Genomic DNA, 24,245 nt, shown 5'->3' with positions numbered 1-24,245 from the left:
ACTCCGAGGTCTCCAGGGGTACCCACCGCGTGAGTGCATATATTGGCACCAACCACGGTCACTGCTGCTACACACTGTAGGTGGCTTAGCTACAGATGATGGTACAAGATAGAGGGCAATGCTGTCTAAGAAGAAGAGCTCAGTCCATGCCAACGTATTTGAACCACAGCGGTCGACAGTCTTCCCGATTCAACCACTTCTCACCGTCTGTGAACCGACCAGTAACACAGCCAGAACACTTTGGACTGTTCGGGCAGTTGAAGAATGGTATGTGCTGATATCCGATGTCTCGGAACCAATGTATCTTGCTCTTATCTTCGAACAATCCTAATGCGACACTGTGTACCGGCGCATCGCCCCAGCGTTCGTAAAAGAAGCCTCCAGCACGATCAAGATGGTCGAAGTAATCGCGGTACTTTTTGCTCCTCCAAAAGCTCAGGTCGCCGATTTCGAAGTTGGACCAGAAGTGGCAGGTTGAGTAACCGTGGGCTTTCTGGTTGTTCTCAGGCCGTCGCTTGTCGTCTTCCAACCACTCTCGCGCATTGTTCGGATGGACGTAACCTGGATTATCCTCGATGAACTTCTTTGTCTCAGGCCATAATGTCGCGACGCTGTCAGGGCTGTCGTAGATGTTGATGTTGAAGCCATATGTTTTGTTGTGGTCCTGCATCCATGCAAAGACATCGTAGTCGACATCGCAGAAGAAGTGAACGTTGGGCTCCACGCGCCAGTAGTATTGGATGTCCTTCAGCGCAGGATGCTCGCTGAACATTCCGCTGTTCCACCGACACATTTGGTGGTACGACTTTTTGTCCATGTATTGCACGTCCAGCGACTTGAGCAGAGAAACAGACTCCTCATACAAGTCCATGTTGATCCACGAGGGTACGTCCCAGTGTTCGGCAGGGACTAGCTCGTATCGCACTTCAGCATTGGTGGCTGCTCGCGTGGCCTTTTTGAACTCTTCAGTAAAGGGCTTATCGTTGAAGAAGGTCCAGGGGTAATTGAACTTGTGGTTCCATGTGCGCTCGAGATCGCGCATGCTCTGTAGCATGTCTTGGAGCTCTTCATTGCGCACCAGGCTAAGGATTGTGGCGTTGATGCGCGCGCTTGTGGGATTGTTCGGGGCGTAGTTGTTGCCGTTGACTCGTCGCAGCGGCTCAGGAGGTTCGCCCGAGGCTGGTCATTCAGTCAGCATGTCTGGTAGGTCCGCACCACATGGTGTGCTATCTTACGATCTAACTGAGGGTCGTGGTCCCAATCGCCGACTTTGTTGGTCGGAAGCTTGCTCGGAATCTCGACGGGTGTCTCGGAACCTGGCGCCTTGAGGATCTGCACGAACAGATAGATGAAGATGCAGAAAGTGGCGCCAGCCAAGTAGCGCATGCCCTTGGGAAGCGCCATGGTGAAGAGCAGGTGCGGTGGCTGAGGGGTTGGGACAATGTCCCGCCTCAAAAAAGTCGCAGGAGCGTTCAACACTGAGTTTCACAGCGGTGACGCGGTGCGTGAGGGCCGCTAGTCTTCATCAGGCATGATGTATCTTTCATGTGGAACCCGAAGCAACCGCCACAAATCAACTCCACGATATCGCTACTACCGAGACTCTATCTCCGTCGGCGTCGTCGCGGCACGGCAGAGGAAGGACGCGTTATCATGGCCCAAAACGCGAAAATCTCCGGCCTCACGGACGAGTTGATACAGTCCATACTGAGACACGACCCAGCTGCAAATAAACAGGCCTACAGACATGCCAAAGAGATCGCGTCACGCAATCTTCGAGGGCATCAGTATGCAAGAACGAATCAGTTCGACGTCACGGCTACCTTTGAAGGACTTGACGAGAAGTTTCGCATTAAGAACCGCGATGATCTCGCCGATGCGCTACAAACGCGTCTCCAAAAGTTGGAAGGATACACGAACAAGTACAAGCCAGAGTTCCTATCCCTACTACTTCAGCTAGCCGATCGACCCTTGGAGAACACCCAGGTCGAAGCGCTTGAATTGCTTAGGCCGCCTAGCCCCCCTCCACCATTGACATGGGCGGAGATACTAGAAGATGATCCGTACAGCGATGAAGACATCTGGAAGGACATCGATTATGGCGTAGACTCTTCAGGCGACGAAAAGATGCCCAAGAAGCGCAGGAAGGCTCCTAGCACACCACCGACCAGCTTCGATGAAGATGATACATTCGATCCGGAGGCCTGTGTGACGTCGACAGACAAAGATCTCGTTGCGAGACTGGAAGAAGCGCAATTTTGGACATCAAGCCAGAATGGAGGAAGCAGCGACGTGTGCATAACGGAACTGCAGGCCGTACGGGAAACACTGTTTATGCTTGGTGGGTTGAAGACGAGCTTGTACCGAACCGACAACATTGACAACATTTGCCCCAATTCGACCTATTTGGTTGACAACAATCGATCAGCTGCGGTTGCACATCTTCTTTCGCAGTTGGCCAACATTGGCACACAGATAAAAGCAATGCGACGTTGGACGCTGCAGGAGCGAATCAAGCAGCCACCGGCATCACCTCTTATTCAAACCTTCGAGGCCGCCGTACGGAAACGACTACTCTGCTTCGACCAGTCCTTGTCTGCGATGCAGCAACAACACCTGATACCTGACGCCCCATTCTCCGTCAGTTTATTAGCGCTACATGGCGATCTACGAGCATTGTGTTATTCCATTCTACGCCTAGCACCTATTGTCAACGGTCTGGATCAATTGATGATCAATCTAGATCCATCAGTAATAGGAAATCCTTTCTATCACCTCGAGGCGCTGTACGAGCAGACCACTCTTGCGCAGATGACGCTGGAAGACGAAATCTTCACATACATGGCTGAAGTATTCTTCGAGTGTTTACAGACGTATCTAAAGCCGATACGACGATGGATGGAAATTGGCGAGCTCGGTCCCGATGAAGAAAACTTCTTCGTCATCTCGAACGACGCAAAGAGTGATACCGCCTCTTTGTGGCACGATCGCTTTATGCTCCGCCGTGATCCTGAAGAAGGCCTAAGGCTGCCTGCATTCTTACAACCGGCGGTCAAAAAGATATTCAATACCGGCAAAACTGTCATTTTCTTAAAGGAACTAGGTATCTACGACACGAACTTACATTCCTCAGTGGTTGAGCCGCGCCTCGACCGCGAAACAGTTTGCCGTACATCGGATGATGTTCCCCTCTCGCCTTTTCCAGAACTATTCCAAACGGCGTTCGAGACATGGATCCGTAGCAAGTATTCAGTCGCTTCGACCGTACTTCGTCAACATATTTTCGAAGCAAATGGCCTAATGCGGGTGCTGCACGTATTCGAGATCTTGTACCTTGGCAGGAACGGCGCTGTTTTTGAGGATTTTGCGACTACGGTCTTTGAGCGCATGGATGCTGGCAGGCGAGGATGGAACGATCGATACGTGCTCACGGAGCTTGCACGAGGGATCTTCAGCACGATCCTATCTACGTCCGATGTGGAGAAACTTGTCGTTCGTTCTATGAAAGCGAAGTCGCATGGAAGCTCTGTTAAGGGTCTTGCTGCCGTTTCTGTGGACTATGCAGTATGTTATGACAGAGAACTCTTATACGTTTCAGCTAACACTATTTTCAGGTTTCTTGGTCGATTCAAAACATTATTAAGCGCTCGTCTGTACCCATCTACCAGGAGATTTTCACTTTCTTGATGCAAATCTACCGAACCAAATACCAACTACAACGCGCTCGCATTCGCGCATCCAGAAAGACTTGGCCAGCAGTATTCTTCAGAGTTCTCCAGCGTCTGAATTGGTTCGCTGACGTGCTGCGTTCCTACGTAACCGAAACCGCTGTGTACTCGACAACACGAGACATGAACCTGGCTATAGAGAAGGCCGACGACATCGACGAGATGTCTCAGATCCATGTCCAGTGTATGGAGAAATTGCAAAACCGAGCACTGCTTTCGAAGGACGTGAAACCCATCCACAAAGCAATCATCGAATTACTAGATCTTGGTGTGTCACTGTCCCAAGATGAGGGCAGGAACCTTAGCCAGGTAGATCGAGAGTCTGCAAGGCTCTTCCCTTTCGTGGCAGCGGGTTTGCGAAGTGTGGCGAGGGTTGGAGAGCCAATGTGGGAGCAACTAGCTGATCGACTGGACGCTTTTTCACATAGTCCCAAGCCATAGTTCAGTATACCGCCCCATGGCACTGTAGCTGCAAGCTGAATACCAAAACCGCGATGTTGCATCTTTTGTCTGGGCACATCGCAGTGCTCATCTGTTAGAGGTCGTCATTGTCTGAACAGTTCCTTAATTATGTCCTCCTCTTCCTAATTTTCCAGCTCGATTGATGGCAATCCAGGTGGTGGTTCAAGTGAAATCAAGAGGTATCATGGGAGGTATCCGCGCCCAAAATTCGACAGGGCTATAACGACACCCACTCTCGGGATACGACGTGATGGCAGAGACTCAATGTTGCTGACGAGATTCGACTGTGTCAGATTCGTCCTCGCTTAGTGAGAGCTGTCTTTCCTTTTTTCGTGGTAAGTCGTTCGGATGAGGATTGCCCTCGTGGTGGCCATCGTCGCGTGCCCGACTCCAGAGTACCATGAAAAAGAGGAATCCAAGAAGTACGGCAATGACCGTAGGTGCGGCGGGATGACGCATTTTAATTCCAGTTCTCGCCTATCTCTTTTGAGAAATCTCGCTTTCGAATCCCAACTTTGATTGTCCTAGTTCTCGTCGGGTAGCTCGGGAAGATAATGTGTCTCTTAACCTCTGTCTTCTGGGAAATCCACTAACAACCACTTCACGCAGTGCGCACTCCTGCAATCAATGCCCAGTCCCTCAAACCTCTCTTGCAAACCATACAGCGATATGCGTCCTTCTCCAGCCGATGGAAGACCACTGCAGACGCTAACCTCAAGATCTTTGTACAGTGTGATGATTCAGTAATATGTTCCGATCACGGGAAGCCTCGCTCCGCGCTTACCTAACACACTAACGCTATCTACACAAGCTCAAAGAAAGAGGTCAGTGCACCAGATACAATAGCAGGCTGGGCGTGGCTGGGATTCGCGAGCAGCTCAGCTGCGCGCAATCGTGCCGCAATCGACGCCTGCAGCGAACCTACCGGATTGGGAAGATATGATCTCGGTAATGTATGAACCTTGAGAAGAATGATCCGTGCGTCAGGGGTACGGTTGAGCTGACCCTCGCTTGTAGTTCGGCTGACCTTGGATGGGGGTCAACTCAGTCGAGTCCAAGGTCAACTCAGTCGAATCCAAGGTCAGCTCAACTGCGCGACTACTCTGGTAGCCGACGTCGCCAGCAAACCTATCTGATCTTGGGAAGGTGCCAAGATCGGCAATTCTAATTAACCATAGAATTCTAGGGTGTCGAGATGACCTCGCTCGTCGTTAAAGTTCAAGGTCAGCCGAACTGTAAGCGAGGGTCAGCTCAACTATACCGCCCATCATGCATGGCAAGCTCTGAAGATATGTGAGTTCTATTTGAGGTTTCGCCGTGTCTAGTTCGCGCGGTCTGCGAAGGGCCCTCTTCAGCGCCTTCGTTCTGGCTCTTCTTCATCATCCCTAGGCACCCACTCCGTTCCGTTGACATTCAACAGCTCCGTGACCTCATCCATATTCACACCCAGAGCGGCAGCAACGTACTTGGGCAGGTCAGTGTTGTCCCAACCACCCGCCATGTCCAAGACGAGCTTGTCGCCCATGCCACCAGCAGCATAGCCATACAAGGTGGTGTCAACGCCAGTATGGCCACCAGTTGACCACTCGAGCCCCGCGCGATCATTCAGAAGGTCGGCAAGTTCCTGTGCAAACTCATCGCCAGCGGCGAGAAGGATCTCAATCTCCGCATCGGTGACGTTGGTCAGGCCATACGCAGGGATTATCTCGTTGTTGAGGTATGCAGCCTTGTCGGTACCGTTGTAGCCGCTCCAAAGCTCGCTCAAATGTTCGGCCGAATGCTTGCCAGGCTGGAGTAGTGATGGATTGTATTGAGAGGGTATGGTTATGCCACCAGTTTCATGGTCCGCCACAGCGAGGAATGCGGTATCAGGATGCGCGTCGATCCACTTCATGACCATGTTTACAACGTTGTTAAACTCGAGGACTTCGTGCAAATGAGCGACAGAGTCGTGTGCGTGTGACGAGTGATCGATGCGGGAAGCTTCAATCATCATGATGTAACCCTTGTCGTCGGACGCGCTGGCTCGCGAGAGCGAGTTGAGAGCAGCTTGTGTCATCTCAGACAGTGATGGTTCGCGGACGTTGGCGGCTTGTTGTTGGCGATCGACTTCGTAGCTAAGGTCGCCATCTTTAAACAGGCCCACGTATGGAAGCTGAATATTGCCTAAACCAAGCTCGAGAGCGTCGAAGCCGGCACGATCGCGGGCAGTGTAGTAGCCTCTCGATTCAGCATACGTGAACAGATCGATGTCATCTGTGCGACATGAGTCGGATTCATTTTGAGGCTGAAAGTAGCAGCGGCCACCACCAAGCATGAGATCAACGCTGATACCCAGAGGGTGGCTATAACCAATCTGTTGTTCGGAAATCTTGTCGAGAGCATTCCTGCTCACAGAGTGGGAAAAGTAAGCTAGGTATAGTTAGCGGTGATCTGACGAACGATGGGAGTCATTTGTACCAGCGGGAGTCGCGTGACTGATAGGTGAAGTCACAACGAGGCCAGTGAGATAGCCTGCCAACTTCGCAGCTTCCATCACAGATCCGACCGGTTTCCCATCGGGCATGACACCGATAGCCCCGTTTCCAGTCTTGTAGCCGGTAGCAAGTGCAGTTCCCGCAGCACCAGAATCGGTCACTAAGTTGTTGGCAGAATGGGTTCTAGTGTTGCCAATGACGGTAACATCGATGGGCAAAGTATTCATTCGGGGAGCACGAGTGGTTGAGTTCCCGTTAACCATGGACAAATATGTCCTGACCAATGTCTGGGAAACGGGTCCCATGCCATCGGGAATGATGAAGATAAAGCTTTTCGGCTCGATTGCTGCAAGCGTAGCTTGTGCCAAAGAGATGGCCGTGAGGATCGTCGAGGTACGCATGTTCGACAACAGGAGACAGGCCCTTTTCAAGTAGTGTAACGAAAGACAATGATGGAGATGAATCTACAACTTGACCTATAGTGCACAATCGACGCCGATGCAGTTTATATACCCTGAGAACCCAGGATACTACATCCTACGATCCTATGGGTACTCACATTAGGCCTAAACATCCTGCACATGCCGGTTCGCCAAATCTTGGGATTGCTCCATAGTTTCAATCCGGACAAGTACCCAGCGAAAGATAGCAATTGTTGTGATAACGGCTCGTGTAAGAAAGCCGCTCGGAGACGCCGACTGCTCTTCCTGAAGCTCGTATCATATATCAATGGGCCCCGGAGCAATCGTGGTGTCCTCAGTGTATACTTTGCGAGTGTCGCATTGAATGGCATTGTTCGATTTCCGCTCATTTGGTGTCACAGGACAAATTTTGACTCGACCACTTATAGCAATCGCTGCAATCACGTTCGGCCTACGCATACACTCTCGTCTGCAAGCCCAGCCTTGGTATGTCTTCTCGACTATGGAACGCTCTTTTGCCAAGATTCTTAGGGACTTGGAGAACGGGACGGCGCTCGGCGAACATCAAAAGTGTACCTTTAGTACCCCACGTGTTAGTGATTATGGGCGAAGGATATATCATTCCGGGTCGAACGGAACAATCTTGTTCTCTTCGGACCTGTTGTTATACATCGTCCTGTCGATGCATATGTAGCGCCTTGTGATCGATGGCTTTGGTGCTTACTTCTGAACGATAGAGCTGTCTGCTCGTTGCAAGTCAACCTGTTTTCTAATCTTTTACACGACCAGATGACCATAGTACGACCGACACAAAAGCTGGTAAATCTCCGCGCTCGCAGCCGTATCCGTACGAAAGACGCCGAGGAAGCGCGTGCTCGGGCAATAGGCCTAACGAGTGACCAGACCTATCACCTATGCAATGTTGTGTGCTCCGCGGTATATAACGAGGGGGAGCAATCGAAAGACTACTAAGACCACACAGTTGAGACAAGCTATCTGCATAACACAACTCTGGAGTTCCTTGCTGAGGTTTGTAGTCGGAGAGGAATTATCCCGAGATGGTGCGAAAGTTGAATGGCGTTGGTGGTCCGTGCGTAGTTTAGTGTAAACCCCGCAAGTCATCCAGCTCAAACCTCGGGAGTGGCGTCATCGGTTTCTGCTTTTCGCCTGCCTTTGTGGAGTGCCGCACTATATACGGTCCACGACTCAAGCGAATGTGGAGGGTACTCCGGGGAACGTCAAGGTTCAAGACTTGTTACGAGACTAGGGTCCCTAGAATCCGATGAAATGGGCCCTGGTGGACACAGCGTATTCGTGGAGATTTTACGCTTAGGCAAAGGAAGGAAGTTAATTGAGTATCGCTCCCGATAGGTAGCTATGGCTCGAGAGTGCCAGGTGAGTATAGCTCCCGGCTCGTGATAGTACTATATCATCAAGGTGTATAATCCTGTGCTTCTAGATAGACAAACGTATCTCCCTCGTTCTCACATCTCTTTCAACATGCGGTCGTACCGCCTTCCTCTGTGTGTATGGAGTCTATGGTCGACAGTTTCTGCTCAAACGGAATCGTCAGGAGCCCAAGTCCAAGCAGCACTGGAAAGCCTCACGATTACAAACGTCGACGATGTTCGCGGTAATCTTCACCTACCGAGCGCATCCGAGAACTACAATGTTACCTGGATGAGTAACAATCCCTCGGTGATATCTGCGGACGGCACTGTGCAAAGACAAAGCGCTGACACCGTTGTCAATCTTACAGCGATCATCGATCAAGAAGGAACAACTTCGAATCGCACGTTCAGTGCCAACGTACGACAAGCTGTCGAACTTGATCCGTTCGAGGGCTATGCGTTTGCGTACTTCACGAACAACACGTTAGCGGGCGAGAAAATCTACCTAGCAGCCAGCGAGGGCAACAATGCATTGGGCTGGACAGAGCTCAACAACGGACAGCCCATTCTCGCCTCTTCCGAAGGCACGAAGGGACTGCGTGATCCCTTCGTAATCCGCTCGCCGGAAGGTGACAGATTCTATCTGCTCGCCACTGACTTGTCGATTGGATCCGGCACTTCCTGGGGAGATGCTGTCCGTATTGGGAGCTTGTATCTGGAGATTTGGGAATCAAGCGACCTCAAGACATGGTCACAACAACGACACGTCAAGGTTTCTCCCTCCACGGCTGGAAACACCTGGGCACCTGAGGCATACTACGATACCGATATTGGATCGTACGTAGTGTTTTGGGCATCATCTCTGTATGAAGAGAGCGATACGAACCGCACGGGAGCAACCTACCACCGCATGCTTTATGTGACCACGCGAGACTTCGTCACATTTAGCGAACCCGAGATTTGGCAGGATGCTAAGATGTCACGAATTGACACTACAGTCATCCAGGAGGGCGCCACGTTTTATCGATTTACCAAAGACGAAGGTGGTACAGGCACCAACTGCACAGACATCATTCAAGAGCGCTCGGACTCCCTTCTTGCTCCTGTTGAATCATGGTCTCAGGTTGCCGCATGCATTGGTCGTAACGCTGGTACAAGCAATGTCGAAGGTCCGACAGTATTCAAAGCCAACCCAGGTGACGTCCATGGCGAGAAGTACTATCTTTTTGTCGACGAGTACACTGGACGTGGATATATCCCACTAGAGACGGATGATATTTCTAAGCCCAACTGGAAGGTTTCCAGTTCGTACAAGCTCCCGACTAGCCCACGTCACGGCACTGTAGTCCCCGTGACTGCACGAGAGCTTTCAGGTCTAACTGCGCAAGAGTCTGCTGGTCTGAATGCACGAGAGCTTGCTGGTCTGACTGCAAAGACAGGCAGCCCTGTACTTCCTGGTCTATATGCGGATCCAAACATCGCCGTTTTTGGTGAAAACTACTACATCTATGCGACAACTGATGGCTTCCCCGGCTGGGGCGGCAACGTTTTCTATGTATGGAAGTCCCCTGATCTCGTCTCTTGGACGCGATCAGCCGAGCCCTTCTTGACCCTCAATGGGACAAACGGCAACGTACCTTGGGCGACGGGGAATGCCTGGGCTCCGACTATCATCGAAAGGGACAGCAGGTACTACTTTTACTTCAGTGGTAACAACCCCGAGTACGACCGTAAGACCATCGGCGTTGCTGTTGCAGACTCACCAGAAGGGCCTTTCACTGCCCAACCGAAAGCCATGATCTTGAACATTGGAGACTCTTCCAACGGAAACATCACCACGGGCCAAGCAATTGATCCTGATGTCTTCCAAGATCCAACTACTGGCAAGTACTATATCTTCTGGGGCAACGGAGGGTCAGACATTACGCCCGCACTCTATGCTGAGCTCACCGACGACATGCTCTCACTGAAAAACGGCACCACTCGGGTCATTACTGGTCTTCCCGAGTTTCGCGAGGGCATCTTCATGAACTACCGCAAAGGCCTCTTCCATCTTACTTACTCCATCGATGATACTGGTTCAGAGAACTACCGAGTGGGATACGCGACATCTAGAAGTGTTCATGGACCATGGACATACCACGGTATCATACTCCAGAAGAATCCGTCGCTTGGTATTCTCGCCACTGGACATAGTTCCATCATCAACGTACCGAACACTGACGACTGGTACATGGCGTACCATCGGTTCGCTATACCAAACGGCAACGGAACGAACAGGGAAACTACCATTGACAGAGTGTACTTTGACGAACAGGGCTTGATCAAGCCTGTTGTGCCTACACTGGAAAGTGTGCCCCCGGAGACGATTCCTGCGTAAGTATGGGTCTTCTACCAGTGATTGTCAAGATGAAGCCCGTACGCTAGATACAATTCAATGATACGTTGCCTTAGCAAATACAATGCTATTATGAACAAATAGATGACCATATCCTCATCTTTTCTACCCTCCTTGCTCAGAATCCCAACCCCCTTCTCCTGCTGAAGCTCCTCGACATACTTCTACTACTCTCTAGACCCATGCCAACCCCACCCAAGACCTTCATGGCCTTCTTCCGACCAATCAGCAAGTCTTCCAGTATCAAGCTCACTTCCTCCATCTGCAAACGTGAAGCAATGAAGTCAGTGTATGTCTCACATCCAGTTCAAAGCGAGACAACTTACTTGCTCTTTGAAGTCCTCCATCGCTTTGCCCAAGCACACACCTTCCTCCCACATGTCAGTAAGATGGCTTTCGCTCAGGTCATCGGGTTTAATCGTCTCAAGTGGTTTGACGACGGCGGTGAGATGGGATAGGTTTGCAGAGACGATGGCCGCGCGGCGGTTCAGAGCACTAACCCTGGAAGGGAGGTCGACTGGGGAGTGCATGGCAGTGGGTATAGAGAGGTCTTCGTAAGAAGGGACAGGCGTGAGTTCGGATTGGTATAGGTAGCCATGGTCCCAGGAGTAGTTCTGCTGGCGGCGCCGTAAGTGACGAGAGGTTGGGGACGATGGACCGAACATTTTTGTGGTGAAGGTAGTTCGAGATCACTGTGACAGATAAGACAGGGTATCACTCCGGTGCTCGAAGAAAAGGAATGGATGCTCAGTCTGAAAGCTGGTATGCTAATGGGATGGGAGGTGTTTGATATATCCGATTGGAGTTGTTATCACTGATTACGTGGAACAGAAGCTATGTCATCGGGAGGCTGCATTGGCAAATGTTTGCGCTTAGAATAGCGATAATTCTTACTCATGATAGTTATTTGTCAAGTTTGTGCCATGATCCTGTAGCGCAAACCCTGTATGAAGGATGCGTACTGGAAATGTGATTTGGGCAATTGAGTTTGTTGGCAGGCTGCAGTCACGAATTCATGGCATAATGCTATACCAAAGGCATTGGGGTGCTCTATTTGCGCGCAACTGCACCTGACAGGTGTTTCAGCAATCGTGCAAGTTGTTTCGTTGTTTATTGCGCTTCTGGAAAGGTTGCTTGCTGCGGATGTACCAATCCGACCAATACACAAGCGAGATCGTGCTTCCTTTTCTTTGAATGCTTAGAGGTGAAGGAAGTATACTTTGGTGTATCGTTTCCTTATCTTATTTTCCTGCTAAACAAGATCGCCCTCCTCCGCTAAAAAGACATCCTCTCTTTGCTTTGCTTGTTGTTCTACGTGCTCTTTCTCCTCAACCTTTGCTTTTGATATGGCAGCATCTTCATGTTTCTTCGTTCGTTGGTCCGATGCAGCCTTCTCCACAGCGTCTCGCTTCTCCTGCTCCGTTCTCTCAGCATCTTCCACTTTCCATACAGCTCTACGTTGTAGTGCTGCACTCTTACGCGCGTCATTGGCTACTATGCTCAGGTCGTCTGTCTTCGAATCTTTGGGATCTTCAGATCTTCGGGCCATACCTTGTTTGTCTGAATTTTGTCCACAGCAGGCGATAAGAAGGGAGGAGGCGTACTCTGGGAATGAACTATGTAGTGTAAACTGTATACACTGCATTGGGTCAGGTGAAGAGATCATGTGGCGATTGATATGGTATTTGCGTGGGTCCGCCTCGTGATGCTCAGGCAGTCCTCAGGCAGTCGCGTTATCCGGATATGCGCGATAATAATATTATTTCGACATACCTGTTATCCGTATATAAGCATATCTTACATAGCAGCTTCATCTGTCTTCATCAGAGTCTACGCAGCCCTCGGTCTCTCCCAAGCCTGTCCATCGCTCATCTCAATACCTCCTGTCACACCTGCTTGTCCCAGCTTCTCAACATTCCATCCATCCCCAGGTGGAATTGGGCTTCGAACCTCTTTCTCTCTTCCCAGTCCCTCGACACCCACAGGCCCGTCACCCCAAATCAAATACTGCGCTGCGAGGCCCAGATCACAGCATGCCTGGAAGATACCACATGCCTTGAAAGCCCAAGGTACTTCACCACTGCTACTAGCAAAGAAGAACCACATCTTGAACGTATCACCGATAACCCAGTTGACAATCACACTGGGCCTGAAGCCTTTGCACCCGCGTCTCTGGTAATTAGCCAGGAGTTGCGGGAGCGGGAGCGTAGCCTCAATCGTCAACGCAACCATACCCAGCAGATCCGTGTACGGGACGAAAATGCTTGTCGACGACATGACCAAGTGCAGCACCAGCAACACGCCGGTAAAGTAGGTGATGAATGTCCAATAGGGTCTCGGCGCCCTCCATTGCCAGAAGTCGTATGGGCGGTTCGACACGTCTTTATGTTGAAAGGGGAGGTGCGAGGGCGGCGGTCGGTTCGTAAGCGCGACATGGAGGAGGAGCAGGTGGACGCATATCATGAGGAGAGCCTGGACGAGCAGCGAGGTGCTGAAGTGGGCGCCGAACCAGTAGTAGACTTTCAGGATGCTCGCGACGAGCATGATGAGCGGGATGTCGAGGGAGAAGCCGGCAGAGCTGCGGGCTCGGTGCATGCTGTAGATTTGGTCGCCATAGCTGGTGATTGGACTTGTTGCTATGCTGCGAGGGGTGCGTTAGAAGCAGGAGAGCGCTGGCGGATTGTGGGTGCATACAATACGGGCGCAATGTTCTTCACAATGGCGCTGATGAAGAACATGGCGATGGTCGGGTGCTTGGCCAGGCGGTACACTTCGGAACGCCGGTGGAGCTGTCGGAATCCTTCGAGGTCTCCTGGATGCTCCTTTTACAACGCTTGAGTGACCGACGGCTATGGGTTCAACGCACACGCGACCTCGAGACCGTTTGGCGCAATTGGTCAGGTGGTGAGGCTGAGACAAAAACAACAACAGCGGACAAAAAGGAGAGTTCCGCAATCTCCGCTAGTTTAGTGGCCGCTGGCGGCTGTAGGGTAGGGCTGACCGATAAGCTTTATCGCGTCTGCGTCATTGCTGGTTACATGGGGTGCTCTCACCCATCTTTCTTTCATCTAATCACACAATTGGTCGTCTATGGACGCTATAAACCTCTACCACCACCAGTATTCCAAGCCCCAGCCTTCGCATACTCCTATCGACCGCCAAACCGCCAAAATGTCACATACAGCATTCTTCTACGGGACCTTGATGGCGCCTCCCGTCCTACACCGCGTGATATGGGGGTCGCAAACACCGCCCACACCCGCCCACGCCTCTCTTCTTCACATACGCCCAGCCATCCTTCACATGCACCGACGCCACAAAGTAAAACAAGCCGACTATCCTGCCATCCTCCCCGTGGATTCTCCCTCGTCTGTCCGCGGAACCCTAGTACAAGGCCTCACAGACGGCGACATCTGGCGACTAGACATCTTCGAAGGCTCAGAATATCAACGTCAGAAGGTAAAAGTCAAGATCCTGCAACCCAGGGGCCAAGGCAGCAACACGGAAGAAGGCATGGGTGACCTATCACAAAGGGAAGAAGACAACGTAGAGGGCGAAGAAGCCGAGGCAGAAACCTATGTCTGGACAGCAGGCGCACAAAGGCTCGAACCAGAAGAATGGGACTTTGCAGAGTTTGTTAGAGACAAAATGAAGCGGTGGGTGGGCAGAGAAGCAGCCGAGACGGATGAGGGATTTCAGGGTAGGCCTTCTATCAATGGTATCTCTCCCGGCCGAGGGAGGGTATGCCGGCAATGCTGACTGCTTGCAGAAGTCGATGACGCTGTCGCAGCGCTCGATGATCCTACAGGCGGACGTGGCGCCAATGGATCCATATCACGACAGTTGACCGAACAAGGTAAAGAAGATAAGATTCTCGAAAGTGCTGTATAAATATTGCACGATAACATAGTTGTGCTGTGATATCGGGCGCGCTGCCACAGTTGCACCTGACTCGCGACATGCTGTCCTTCGCTGATGCTTGATATATAACGCCTTCACCATTCCAAGATGGATCTGTGTTTTCCGAATAAAAATTCGCAATCACCATCGCAAGATATATGCAAGACATGCTTTGTCCCCCAAAAAAGAAGAAAAACTAAAGAAGGAGAGGATCTTGTCTCGACCCTCCATTCTGCGCGACCGGACCCTTTTCACCAGGCTCCGGCGTTTCTCTTACAACGGATCCGTCGTTGACTCCGTCAAGTTGCAACTGATTGGTCGACTGTGAGATTCGTTCTATTGAGTCAGATCCCTCTTCGTCTCTGCGTTCCAACGGATCACTCCCTTCGTCAAGAGCAGGAGCCGTTGAACGCTGGGCCTTCTTTCTGGGATGGTCGTCTTCTTCCATCCGTGTTCTGAGCGCACTATCAACAGGACGTCCTTCGCCTTGACCATGTTTCGGATGTTCGCTGTTGAACGACGAACGCGAAATTTCTTCCAAGGACGGTGATGGGTGAAGCGTCTGTTGAGGCCATGGATGATGCGATGAGAGTTTGCGCTGAGCAATCGAGGTTGCTTGTACATGCTGGCGATGGGTGGCGCTTACGACCTCGACCTCTTGGGAGTCATCGATTTGAATTGGCGCATGGGGAACACTACCTTCTCGGCTGCGTGGAGTTGATCGCTCGCTTGTCGCATCACCATCGCGAACTCGCCAGGGCGACCTAGTGAACTGCCGCTTCGCAGTCGGCGATTCGACTTGATTCTTGTCGTCAACTTGTCTCCGACGTTTTCTTGGGCTCGATGTATCGAGTGCACCGCCAGTCTGATGCAGTACTTTGACTGGACGCGGTGATCCCTTTGAAGTAGTCTGACCATTGCGTATGGACCCATGCGATTTCGGGGTTTTGCTAGGAATACGCACTTCAGGGTGGCGCTTTGGTGTTTCTTCTGGACGTGAAGTGATCATAGTTGGCTTCGCAAGAGACGTGAAAATTGGCGGTGAGTCAGAAACCTTGCTGATGATTGTCTGTGGGGACTGTGGAATGGAAGCCGTCCGCTTTGTGTCGAGGCTAAACGGAGACCCAAGTCTAGGTGGAAGACGGACGGGCGAGTGGACGTCCAACGACGCAGGCTGCACATTCCTGTTGTGAGGTGATTGTTCAAGCTTTGGCTCTTCTTTCTGTGACTCTTCAGGGTTGGGTCGGCTCTGATCCCCCGATTCTTGTGTCGTCGGAGCCGGTGACTTTTTCGAAGTTGCAGAACCCTTCTTGGCTTTCTTCTGTGCTTTCCTATCTTCCTCCTGCTTTTTATAACAATCAAATATAATTTGACGCATCTTATGCCGCATCTCGGACGGCTTAAGCTCTGGCCAATCTTCCCGAGCTGACATCGATCCCGTCAGCAGCTTGTTCTTGAAATCATCGGGATTTTGGAAGAATTTCTCAACATAGCCAAGGAGGTAGACACCACAGTCAGTCCAGTTGTCCTGCATTGGAATCTGCGTGTTCTTTGGATAATAGCCATTTTCCTTGATGACGGCTTTAATTCCACGCTTGTGATCACCCTCTGCTATTATCCAGTCTTTGAGGGCGCGTACTGCTCCGGATCTAGAATTTCCAGTGAGGGAGTCCAAGACTATGACGACAGGCTGATCGGGATCTCTTTTGGGTACGGATTTGCGTTTGACCTTGGCCTTTGTGCGTGGCGTAGCCAACTGTAGATGCGACAATATCCCTTGGTGAGCATCTTTTGCAACTGCATCGACTGGCCGTACAGTCGAAGGCCCAGCTCCTAGATCTTGACGTGCTAACCCTGCTTGGGTAACCTCGAATGTATCAGACGTTTCGATTCCAGTATCTTCGCGATCGACGAGGGATAGCACCGCCTCGTCAAAAAGGTTTGGCTCCTCGTCGCTCGGCTCAGCTTGCGTTTCCGGAATGACAACAGGTGGTTCCGGAGACAATGCTATTTTCTGAGTCGTATCCGCTTCAGGTTTGGTGGTTGTGGTTGAGACAATCGATTCCTGTGGTTCATTTGCCTGAGATGCATCGAAATCCTGGACTATCGGCTTGCGCTCAATTTTCGACACGTTACAGATGATTGCCAGGTACCAATGTGATCTAACAATAATTAACACATATTACGGAACTCACCACGTCCTGACTTACTGGTTTTCATTGATAGGCACAACGATGTAATCGTAGCTAAAGATATCGGTCTTAGACGTCCACCTTTCAACAGCCTTGTAATCAATCGATTTTCGACCCGAGTTCTCTGTCAGCTTGGTGAAAAAGTAGGTATTGAAGAAATAAACTTTATCAGCAGGGACGTTGAGCTGCTTGAAGAGGTAGCTAGGTGAGTTAGTAATAGGGATATAGCAAAAGCTGGTCAATACCTACATCATGTAGAAGTCGATCAAACTGTCATTCATGTATTCCTCTTCGTCCAGACGGGGCAGATCATCGAAGTGTACTATCGCACGCTGGCGACCTTCACCAAATTCGAGAGACCTTTGAATTGATTAGTACGATGCTGTGCTGGCGGTTATAAGCTTACCTAGTCCACGGTTGCCCAAGTCCTATCTCGACCGAATATTTGGGTACGTCCGAACGTGTAGGCACATCATCGACATACTGAATAGGGGCTAATCTTCTTGCGCGTGATGTTCGAGTCGATCCCGTCCTTGCGGTACTCACGTCGGACGTAGCACTAGCTGCAGTCCCGTCTGCAGCGCGCTTCAGTTGATCCAACAACGGTGTGTTTGACGTGTCATTGCCTTTTCGATTGAGCGATTTCAATTGCTCCGTAGGGTCTTCTACCATCGCGGACGTGCCAATCTTGTCATTCTTCGGCTGCAGAGGTCTTTTGAATAGTTCGACCATATAATCACTGCGCCCTCGTCAGCAAAGCTCTTGGGGCAGCCTGGAATGACTTACTCTGTCTTTACCAAGTACGTCCCAGTAAGTGTCATTGAACATGCATAGTCATTGAGAAAGTGGAAAAAACCAGAAGTACTAGCAAACTCAAGGTCAAAGATGCCAGAGTTCCCGTCGTGTCTCCGAGGCCCCTGCAATCGGACGCGGCTGAGATCGTCTGCAAGCACCTTGTTGATGTCCTTGGATAGTATGATGATGTACGTTTCATAGCAGCCGTCGACCGGCTCCCATGTTTGCACACGTAGACCTTCGTCCTTGTTGCTCTTCAAGACCAACGTAGCATGGCCGTCCTCAGATGTTGATCCCTTACCCTCAAAGTCGGACGACCTTGCAAACAGTAGTGGCCACGACTCTTCTACGACCTTTCCGCTAGCGTCTCGTTTGACTCTACTGTTTGCGGTTTGCTTTTGCTTTTGCTTGAAAGGCGATTCCGATCCTGGCCTTGGGGGAGTAATGGCAAGCTCATCTGCGCTATAGCTATCGGTAGTCGTTTTGGCTCGCTTTGGTGCCGATCTATGCTGTGTGTGAAGGTATGCGCTCTCGACGTTTGCAGGCTGCTGCTCCGTCTGTTCTGACGTTGATTCATTGATACGAGCGTTAGGAAAGAAACGAGATGTGACTGGGCCAAGTTTATGCTCAGAGCTGCCACTTCTCGTGGGGCTTTGCTTCGTTTCGCCCTGTTGAAAATCTTGCAAGATAACCTGCCGATTAGCACGTGTGCCAGGGCTATTTGACAGAGCACCACCACCGAAAGGGGAGTGTCGCAAGTCACCTTTGGGTGCATTAGAACTCAAGTTCCTTCGCTTCCTCTGAGAAGATTTAAGAAAACTGTCGACTTCTCGGAATTCGCTTTTCGATTGGAGCGGCCTAAAGTCGCTGATAGTGCTTCCACTTCCAATGCTCATCCGTGATTGCTCAGATCTGACTGGACGCCTCTGGTCCTCTAACGTGCCCAAATTTGTGGTATGTACGGGATGAGATACCTCCAACACCTCATCGTCATCATCGTCATCTAGAGTTATGACATGGTTGATCTTTCGTCGTTTTCCCGGTGTAGCTTCACCCGATAGCGATTCATGGCCATCTCGTGAAGACAAGTGACGAGATGGTGTAGCCGATACTCTTTCTTCTCTATGCTGAAGGTACGCAAGCTGTCCTGCGCCATGCACCTGGCCTATCAATGGTGGAGGTGGGCGGTCTTTCTTTCCATATGTTGTTGGCTTTCGGCTCGGTACGTTGGGTCCAGTGTTCATAGTATCTAAAGGTTTAAAACCGCTATTTGAACCAGGCTAAAGGGCATCAGCATGAAATACCAAGGACGAGTTGCTGGTGATATACCTTTGAAGTCATGGTGCGTTTCGTCAGCGACAAATATGACCTTGGATCCGGGAGATCGACCGCATCCGCTGGTTTGCTTCGCACAGGTCAGCCTCTTTTTCTGCCCTCATATGTAAAGGAGAATTACGTGTAATCTCCAACTAAGCGCTTCTCGTCCTCGCTCTTTTCCGACTTCTGCACCCGCGAACGATGCTTCTCCAGATGTGACTCTTTGTGGACGGGTCGGCTTGGACGGTTCGTGGGTGAGGAGAGGTCTACGACAACGCGCGAGGTTTCTGGGGCGGGTGGTGAGTCCCTAGAGTAGGGGTTTGGAGGCAAGTCAGTACCCGATGGCGATTCGGCGACGGCATTGTTTGTCTGTAGCGACATGGCATTAGCTTGAGGCGCAGATGGTATAGACTGAAGGTAGAGTGTAGCAGCTGGACTATCCGAGACCGTCGTATAGCCTGCAAAGAAAGGCGCGCGTACGTCTTCGTTCGTGCTTCCGAAAGAGCTTCCGGCAGCGGCTCGTATGCCGTTGAAGAAATTAGTGAACATTGGTGTAGCATTGCGGTGGTAAGGCGACGAGGAGCTGCATCATTTGGTGAGTCAAGCGGACTTGGAACTGTTCGAGCGGGTTGCACAAGCGCAGACGCGCATCGTGGGGCATGCGGAGGTGAAGGCGCGCCAGAGAACGACTTGTCGACGGTTGCGTCCGTGCGTTTTACTCTGACGTTGACGTACAATTTTGCTGATTTATGCAAAATATTTACAGCGTGCTTAGATGTACGATATTTGAAATCCTGAAAGTATCTCGATACCAATGACAGCAAATTACTCTAGAGTGATCGTCTGTACGAAGTACATTTCAGAGAAGAAGAGACTCTTTGTTGTAGACGCTCCAGCGCGTTTCGCCGAAACGGCGTCACTTTGCAGATCAGATTTGAAGACGTTAGCCCATCATGTGAGTAAGCTTAGAAGACCAACTTATGGATTCCAATAGTTTGATCGCTGTCACCAAAATATGCGACAAGTTCTTCTCCAGTACCTCGATCTGTGGCTGGGCAAGCTCCAGGGCTTGATGCTACCCGAATTCCTACGCTTCGCTATGTAAAAGTACAAAGAACAGAGATAACGCTAAGACAATGTGCTGCGCCATACTTGTGGTTATAACCTGAGTAATGTACGTCGACACTTTCATGTTAATCAGTGTTCCAACAACGACGGCCCCGATTAGTCGCTGGACTATTGTGCGCTTCAGTCAGTAACAGAAGCGAGTAGTATCTCTTGTAGACGGTGCTGGATAGCAAGCACCCATCATCTTGGCGGTCGACTTTGCGAAGAAGCCGCCTCTGCGACACACACCCAGTACAGCTCGGATCGGCATTGTGTTCGGTCAGAGGCCAAGAATCGACTTGTTGGAATCGTACTCCGTTTGCGCTCTCCAGCTTATGTGGTCTGCGCCTATGATGACGGAGGCAGATGATGAACAACCGCAGAGTGTCCAGGGAATAAACGGCTGATCTTGCGACCAAGAAGAGTTTGGCCTGCAGACCGTCGCTGAACTGAGCTTCCCCTAAGAGCCCCCTGTCGATTTCTCCCGTGACTCATCTGTAGAGACTACCCTCCGCTTTTCGTGCTGACTCTTTTCGTGGCGAGCCTGGTCGATGGCCGATCTCTGAGCGATACTATCGTCGTGACTCCGCCATACGATATTGGTCCCTTCCGGCAATTTGAGGACCCGCCTGATCGTGTCTCGTATCTTGACATTTTTTACACCATCGCTCTTCGTCCAGATGCTGAAAACATCCTCGCCACTTCGAACGCTTAGAACAAAGCCGCAAAACTCCTCACCAGCATCCAGGAATTGATCGCCGACAAGTGCTAATAAAAGGTCCTCCCAGTAGCGGTCCGCTACGCCCTTTTTCAGACGCATAATCCACTTCCCACCCCGCTTGTTCTCGTCGTCCTCCCATACCGGCCGTATGCCTTGCTTGAACACGTGGTAATCTGAGACGGAGGGTAGACTCGAGGGACGCTTCAGGTGCGAGAAGACTTTCCAGAACTCTTGCGCTGTACTGAATTTACAGAGAGGCACGATTGATTTCTCGTAATCGACGTTCTTGGCCGTAGGTGGGCGGTACCATACTGCCCAAGTGTACTTGAGCGGCCATGGCGCATTGAAATCCAGCGGCGCAGATGGAGTCGATGGGTTTTCCGGTATCGAGGCCGTAGATATTGATTCCTTGCGTATGCTGTTGACCACCTTGCTCACAGGCTTTTCTTTTTTGTCCGAGGGTGTCGCGGGCGAAGGAGATGACATGGCGGCCGCTTTGAAGTCAAAAGCAGTGCCAGGCGTCTTGGGCGTCTTAGCAGCCGACCCAAAGGAAGCGAATGCGCCCGAGCCCAGCCCAAACGCAGAGGAGCCCCCGGTAGTGGGCGATGCTAAGCCACCCGGTGTCAAGGGCGATATGGCGTTGAAAGGGTTTCGACCACCGTGGGACGAATCGCCACCAAAGCGTTTAGTGGCAGAGACGGTACGTTGGTGCGGCTCGGACTTTTCGCTGCTGTTTTCGGAATGTGACATGGAGAGGGAGAGCTTGCTGGTGCTGTTGGTGGCTGTCAGTCGAGAGAGCAAGGATGCGGGGACGCAATAGCATACTTGGAGCGCCTAGTCCACAGATTCTCCCTGTTATCCATTGGCAGCAATAACAAATGAGTATATAATACAAGGCAAGAAAGTTAAGTATCCAACACTTGGTGGGAGTAACGAGCGAACAAGCAGCAGAGGAGCTGGCGGGCTAGCGAACAATGTGCGTCGAAAGATATGCGGGGTGTAGTTTGCGGTAATGGTTGTGTGTTGCAAGAGGGAGATCTGTCACGTGTTGTCGGTACGATATTGCGGGAAGATGTGGCGAAGGCGGAGTGTATGTGATTGTCGAGCGTGGTGGGATGGATCGTGTGCAATGGCGGATAGTGGTGCGTTCTGAGAAAACGTTTGAGAGGTTGGCACTTGCAGCTCAGGCGCGCGCCTTCCGCGGCAAGGATGTGGCTTAGTCATCTACCGAGCTCGATAATCTCTTCTTCGCCGGCGCGTCCGTCTTCTTCTTTTCTTCAACACCGGCCTTTGACTCGTATCATTTGCCAGCTCGACACATCCTACTCAGCTGGCAACTCGGATAACTGGCCCAGAACGAGCCAACCTCTTCTAAAACCATCATCACGAGGGCCGCTTCGGCGGCTTCCATGATGCGGTGATGACCTGAAAGCAGGGACATTATTTTGTCACGCGCGCGACGCGTTGAGGCTGCAAGCTGTCTCAGTCTCTTCTTGTATGTGCGCTGCTATGATTTTTTTCTTTCGCACGTCGCGGCTTGGGATGACTAGGTCCTATGGACCACTTCTGGTAGTCTGAGTCTCAGCCAGATGTACACTATCGCGGCTTTGCGATTTCTTGGTTGAGCTTGAAGCTCTAAGGCAAAGTCTGAAGCCCACTATTGTGCCACGCGTTGATCAAGCATCTTTGAAAGCTCCGCTAATTGATGGCCCAACAGCAGTAGGTCTTTGCAGGCGGTGAATTGGCCCCAGGTAATCGTTGCTAAGGTTGGGCACTGGCTTACACTATGGTCTCACCGTGTACCTCAGCACCTTGTATCTCGCGACTTCAGATGTTTTGTGGCACGAGTAGCGCCCTAGCGCATCGTGTCATGAAAAGGCCATCTAACAATAGACAACGCTGGAGAGAGTCTTGGCCGAGATTGGCAAACCATCCATCCACCCATCGCGTAACAGACAGCTTCCATAGCCGCTAGGTGCCGAAGGAGCCGATTGGTCTACTTGGGAGAGCAATGAACGCAATAGAGTCGTAAATGTACTTTGTAGACGGCGCATATTAGCATGTCAGATGTTGTCTTCTCGTGTGCGTTGCTCCAAAAGCTTTGCACCGGGGTACATGCGCAAACCATGATACGCCAATTTATTGAAGCAACATCAAGGGTATTAAGACAGCCGCGGCAGCCTCTCTTTAATGGGCGGGATTGGAGGGCGCATCTGCATGTGAATCAGAAGCGCGTGCGGGGTGCGAAAGGTACCTGCCGTCTACGTCATACTTGTGTCCGTTCACAGGACAACGCACCCCACCACGCGCATTGCTTTCCTAGCCGTCCTAAACTAACGCCGTCGCCTCACCTGTCGCCCACCACCGTACAAAGCTTGCTCGTCTCCCTCTCTGCCTTCCCACATACGAACCCCCCAACCGCCTCATTACCACTCCAATACCACCAAGATGACTGCGCAATCACCTCAGCTGCATTCGCCGAGCTCGCATCCTGAGCGACCTAAGGGTGGGATCACACCATACCCCGCTATGTGGTGCACGCATAGCTAACAAAGCCAGGTATCCTCAAGAATTCCAACTCGTACCGCTCCGACTCACAAACCTCCCCCACGAGCGAGCTCCCACCAGCCGTAAGCCCAGTAGCCGAGCGGCCGCAGCTGGGTCGCGAAAAGTCAGAGAAGGACATCGTGCTGGAGAACACACTGCGAAATGCCGGCGCCCACCGGAGATCCTCGTCAAACCCGCGCGGCATGGGTTCACGGCGCCAATCGGGCATTGACCCCGCGGATGAGAATAGCCCGCAGCTCAAGTGGGACGAGGCCAACCTTTACCTGAACGAGCAGAACCGCGATAGCACCATGAAGATCGATGAGCCCAAGACACCATACGCCAAGCAGTACGACCCCACAGAGGACGAGGACGAGGTAGAGATGCTGAACGCCGAAGAGCTCAAGGTGGACGAGCTTGATAAGCCAAAACGAAAGCCTAAGATTGACGACATACCCGAGTTTGACTTAGGACAGCCAGAGCTGCAAGCGCGCCACTCTCAGACCCCGGAGAGCGAGAAGAGGGTTATGGTCGAAGAGGGTATGGACACAGATGAAGGCTACCATGGCGAGCTTCTCCCCAATGCCTCGCAGGAAGAGAGGGAGAAGCATCGCAAATTTGAGGAGCTACGTAAGAAGCACTACGAGATGAAGAACGTCAAGGATCTGCTCGGCCACCCAGAAGACGACGAGGACGAAGAGATGCCGACACGGTCCAACGGCCAATAGGTATACGTTACCTGCTCTGACTTTGCTCAGCTTGTTTCTACGTACAGTAGTGGTTGCTAA

General features: G+C 51.4%; 10 protein-coding genes across 10 annotated transcripts; 4 read left to right on the top strand and 6 right to left on the bottom strand.

The window, feature by feature from the left end:
- Nucleotides 1-139: 139 nt before the first annotated feature.
- GT037_002228 (glycosyltransferase family 15 protein) lies at nt 140-1,404 on the bottom strand (the record flags this gene model as incomplete). Its single annotated transcript, XM_038927275.1, has 2 exons — nt 140-1,179; nt 1,236-1,404. The coding sequence occupies 2 exons, from the start codon at nt 1,402-1,404 to the stop codon at nt 140-142; spliced, it is 1,209 nt and encodes a 402-aa protein (XP_038790567.1).
- A 141-nt stretch (nt 1,405-1,545) lies between these two features.
- GT037_002227 (spc97 spc98 family protein) lies at nt 1,546-4,169 on the top strand (the record flags this gene model as incomplete). Its single annotated transcript, XM_038927274.1, has 2 exons — nt 1,546-3,564; nt 3,615-4,169. The coding sequence occupies 2 exons, from the start codon at nt 1,546-1,548 to the stop codon at nt 4,167-4,169; spliced, it is 2,574 nt and encodes an 857-aa protein (XP_038790566.1).
- A 1,372-nt stretch (nt 4,170-5,541) lies between these two features.
- Nucleotides 5,542-7,068, bottom strand: GT037_002226 (repressible alkaline phosphatase; the record flags this gene model as incomplete). The annotated part of the gene is made up of 2 exons (XM_038927273.1): nt 5,542-6,602; nt 6,651-7,068. 2 exons carry the CDS (start codon nt 7,066-7,068, stop codon nt 5,542-5,544), a joined length of 1,479 nt encoding a protein of 492 aa, XP_038790565.1.
- A 1,521-nt stretch (nt 7,069-8,589) lies between these two features.
- On the top strand, nt 8,590-10,860 carry GT037_002225 (glycoside hydrolase family 43 protein; the record flags this gene model as incomplete). Its single annotated transcript, XM_038927272.1, has 1 exon — nt 8,590-10,860. The coding sequence occupies one exon, from the start codon at nt 8,590-8,592 to the stop codon at nt 10,858-10,860; it is 2,271 nt and encodes a 756-aa protein (XP_038790564.1).
- A 136-nt stretch (nt 10,861-10,996) lies between these two features.
- GT037_002224 (uncharacterized protein) lies at nt 10,997-11,543 on the bottom strand (the record flags this gene model as incomplete). Its single annotated transcript, XM_038927271.1, has 2 exons — nt 10,997-11,140; nt 11,205-11,543. The coding sequence occupies 2 exons, from the start codon at nt 11,541-11,543 to the stop codon at nt 10,997-10,999; spliced, it is 483 nt and encodes a 160-aa protein (XP_038790563.1).
- Nucleotides 11,544-12,130: 587 nt separating this feature from the next.
- GT037_002223 (pq loop repeat protein) lies at nt 12,131-13,616 on the bottom strand (the record flags this gene model as incomplete). Its single annotated transcript, XM_038927270.1, has 3 exons — nt 12,131-12,438; nt 12,759-13,519; nt 13,573-13,616. 3 exons carry the CDS (start codon nt 13,614-13,616, stop codon nt 12,131-12,133), a joined length of 1,113 nt encoding a protein of 370 aa, XP_038790562.1.
- Nucleotides 13,617-14,049: 433 nt separating this feature from the next.
- On the top strand, nt 14,050-14,769 carry GT037_002222 (uncharacterized protein; the record flags this gene model as incomplete). The annotated part of the gene is made up of 2 exons (XM_038927269.1): nt 14,050-14,596; nt 14,648-14,769. The coding sequence occupies 2 exons, from the start codon at nt 14,050-14,052 to the stop codon at nt 14,767-14,769; spliced, it is 669 nt and encodes a 222-aa protein (XP_038790561.1).
- Nucleotides 14,770-14,974: 205 nt separating this feature from the next.
- Nucleotides 14,975-19,631, bottom strand: GT037_002221 (uncharacterized protein; the record flags this gene model as incomplete). The annotated part of the gene is made up of 7 exons (XM_038927268.1): nt 14,975-16,940; nt 16,989-17,171; nt 17,220-17,330; nt 17,377-17,709; nt 17,757-19,045; nt 19,095-19,170; nt 19,222-19,631. The coding sequence occupies 7 exons, from the start codon at nt 19,629-19,631 to the stop codon at nt 14,975-14,977; spliced, it is 4,368 nt and encodes a 1,455-aa protein (XP_038790560.1).
- A 1,018-nt stretch (nt 19,632-20,649) lies between these two features.
- GT037_002220 (if4e-domain-containing protein) lies at nt 20,650-21,773 on the bottom strand (the record flags this gene model as incomplete). Its single annotated transcript, XM_038927267.1, has 2 exons — nt 20,650-21,682; nt 21,736-21,773. The coding sequence occupies 2 exons, from the start codon at nt 21,771-21,773 to the stop codon at nt 20,650-20,652; spliced, it is 1,071 nt and encodes a 356-aa protein (XP_038790559.1).
- A 1,585-nt stretch (nt 21,774-23,358) lies between these two features.
- GT037_002219 (glc8 protein) lies at nt 23,359-24,185 on the top strand (the record flags this gene model as incomplete). The annotated part of the gene is made up of 2 exons (XM_038927266.1): nt 23,359-23,416; nt 23,470-24,185. The coding sequence occupies 2 exons, from the start codon at nt 23,359-23,361 to the stop codon at nt 24,183-24,185; spliced, it is 774 nt and encodes a 257-aa protein (XP_038790558.1).
- Nucleotides 24,186-24,245: the final 60 nt, after the last annotated feature.

This window comes from Alternaria burnsii (assembly GCF_013036055.1).
Source record: "Alternaria burnsii strain CBS107.38 chromosome Unknown 750, whole genome shotgun sequence".
Taxonomy (NCBI): Eukaryota; Fungi; Ascomycota; class Dothideomycetes; order Pleosporales; family Pleosporaceae; genus Alternaria; species Alternaria burnsii.
This window is presented reverse-complemented; position numbering and strand designations above follow the sequence as displayed.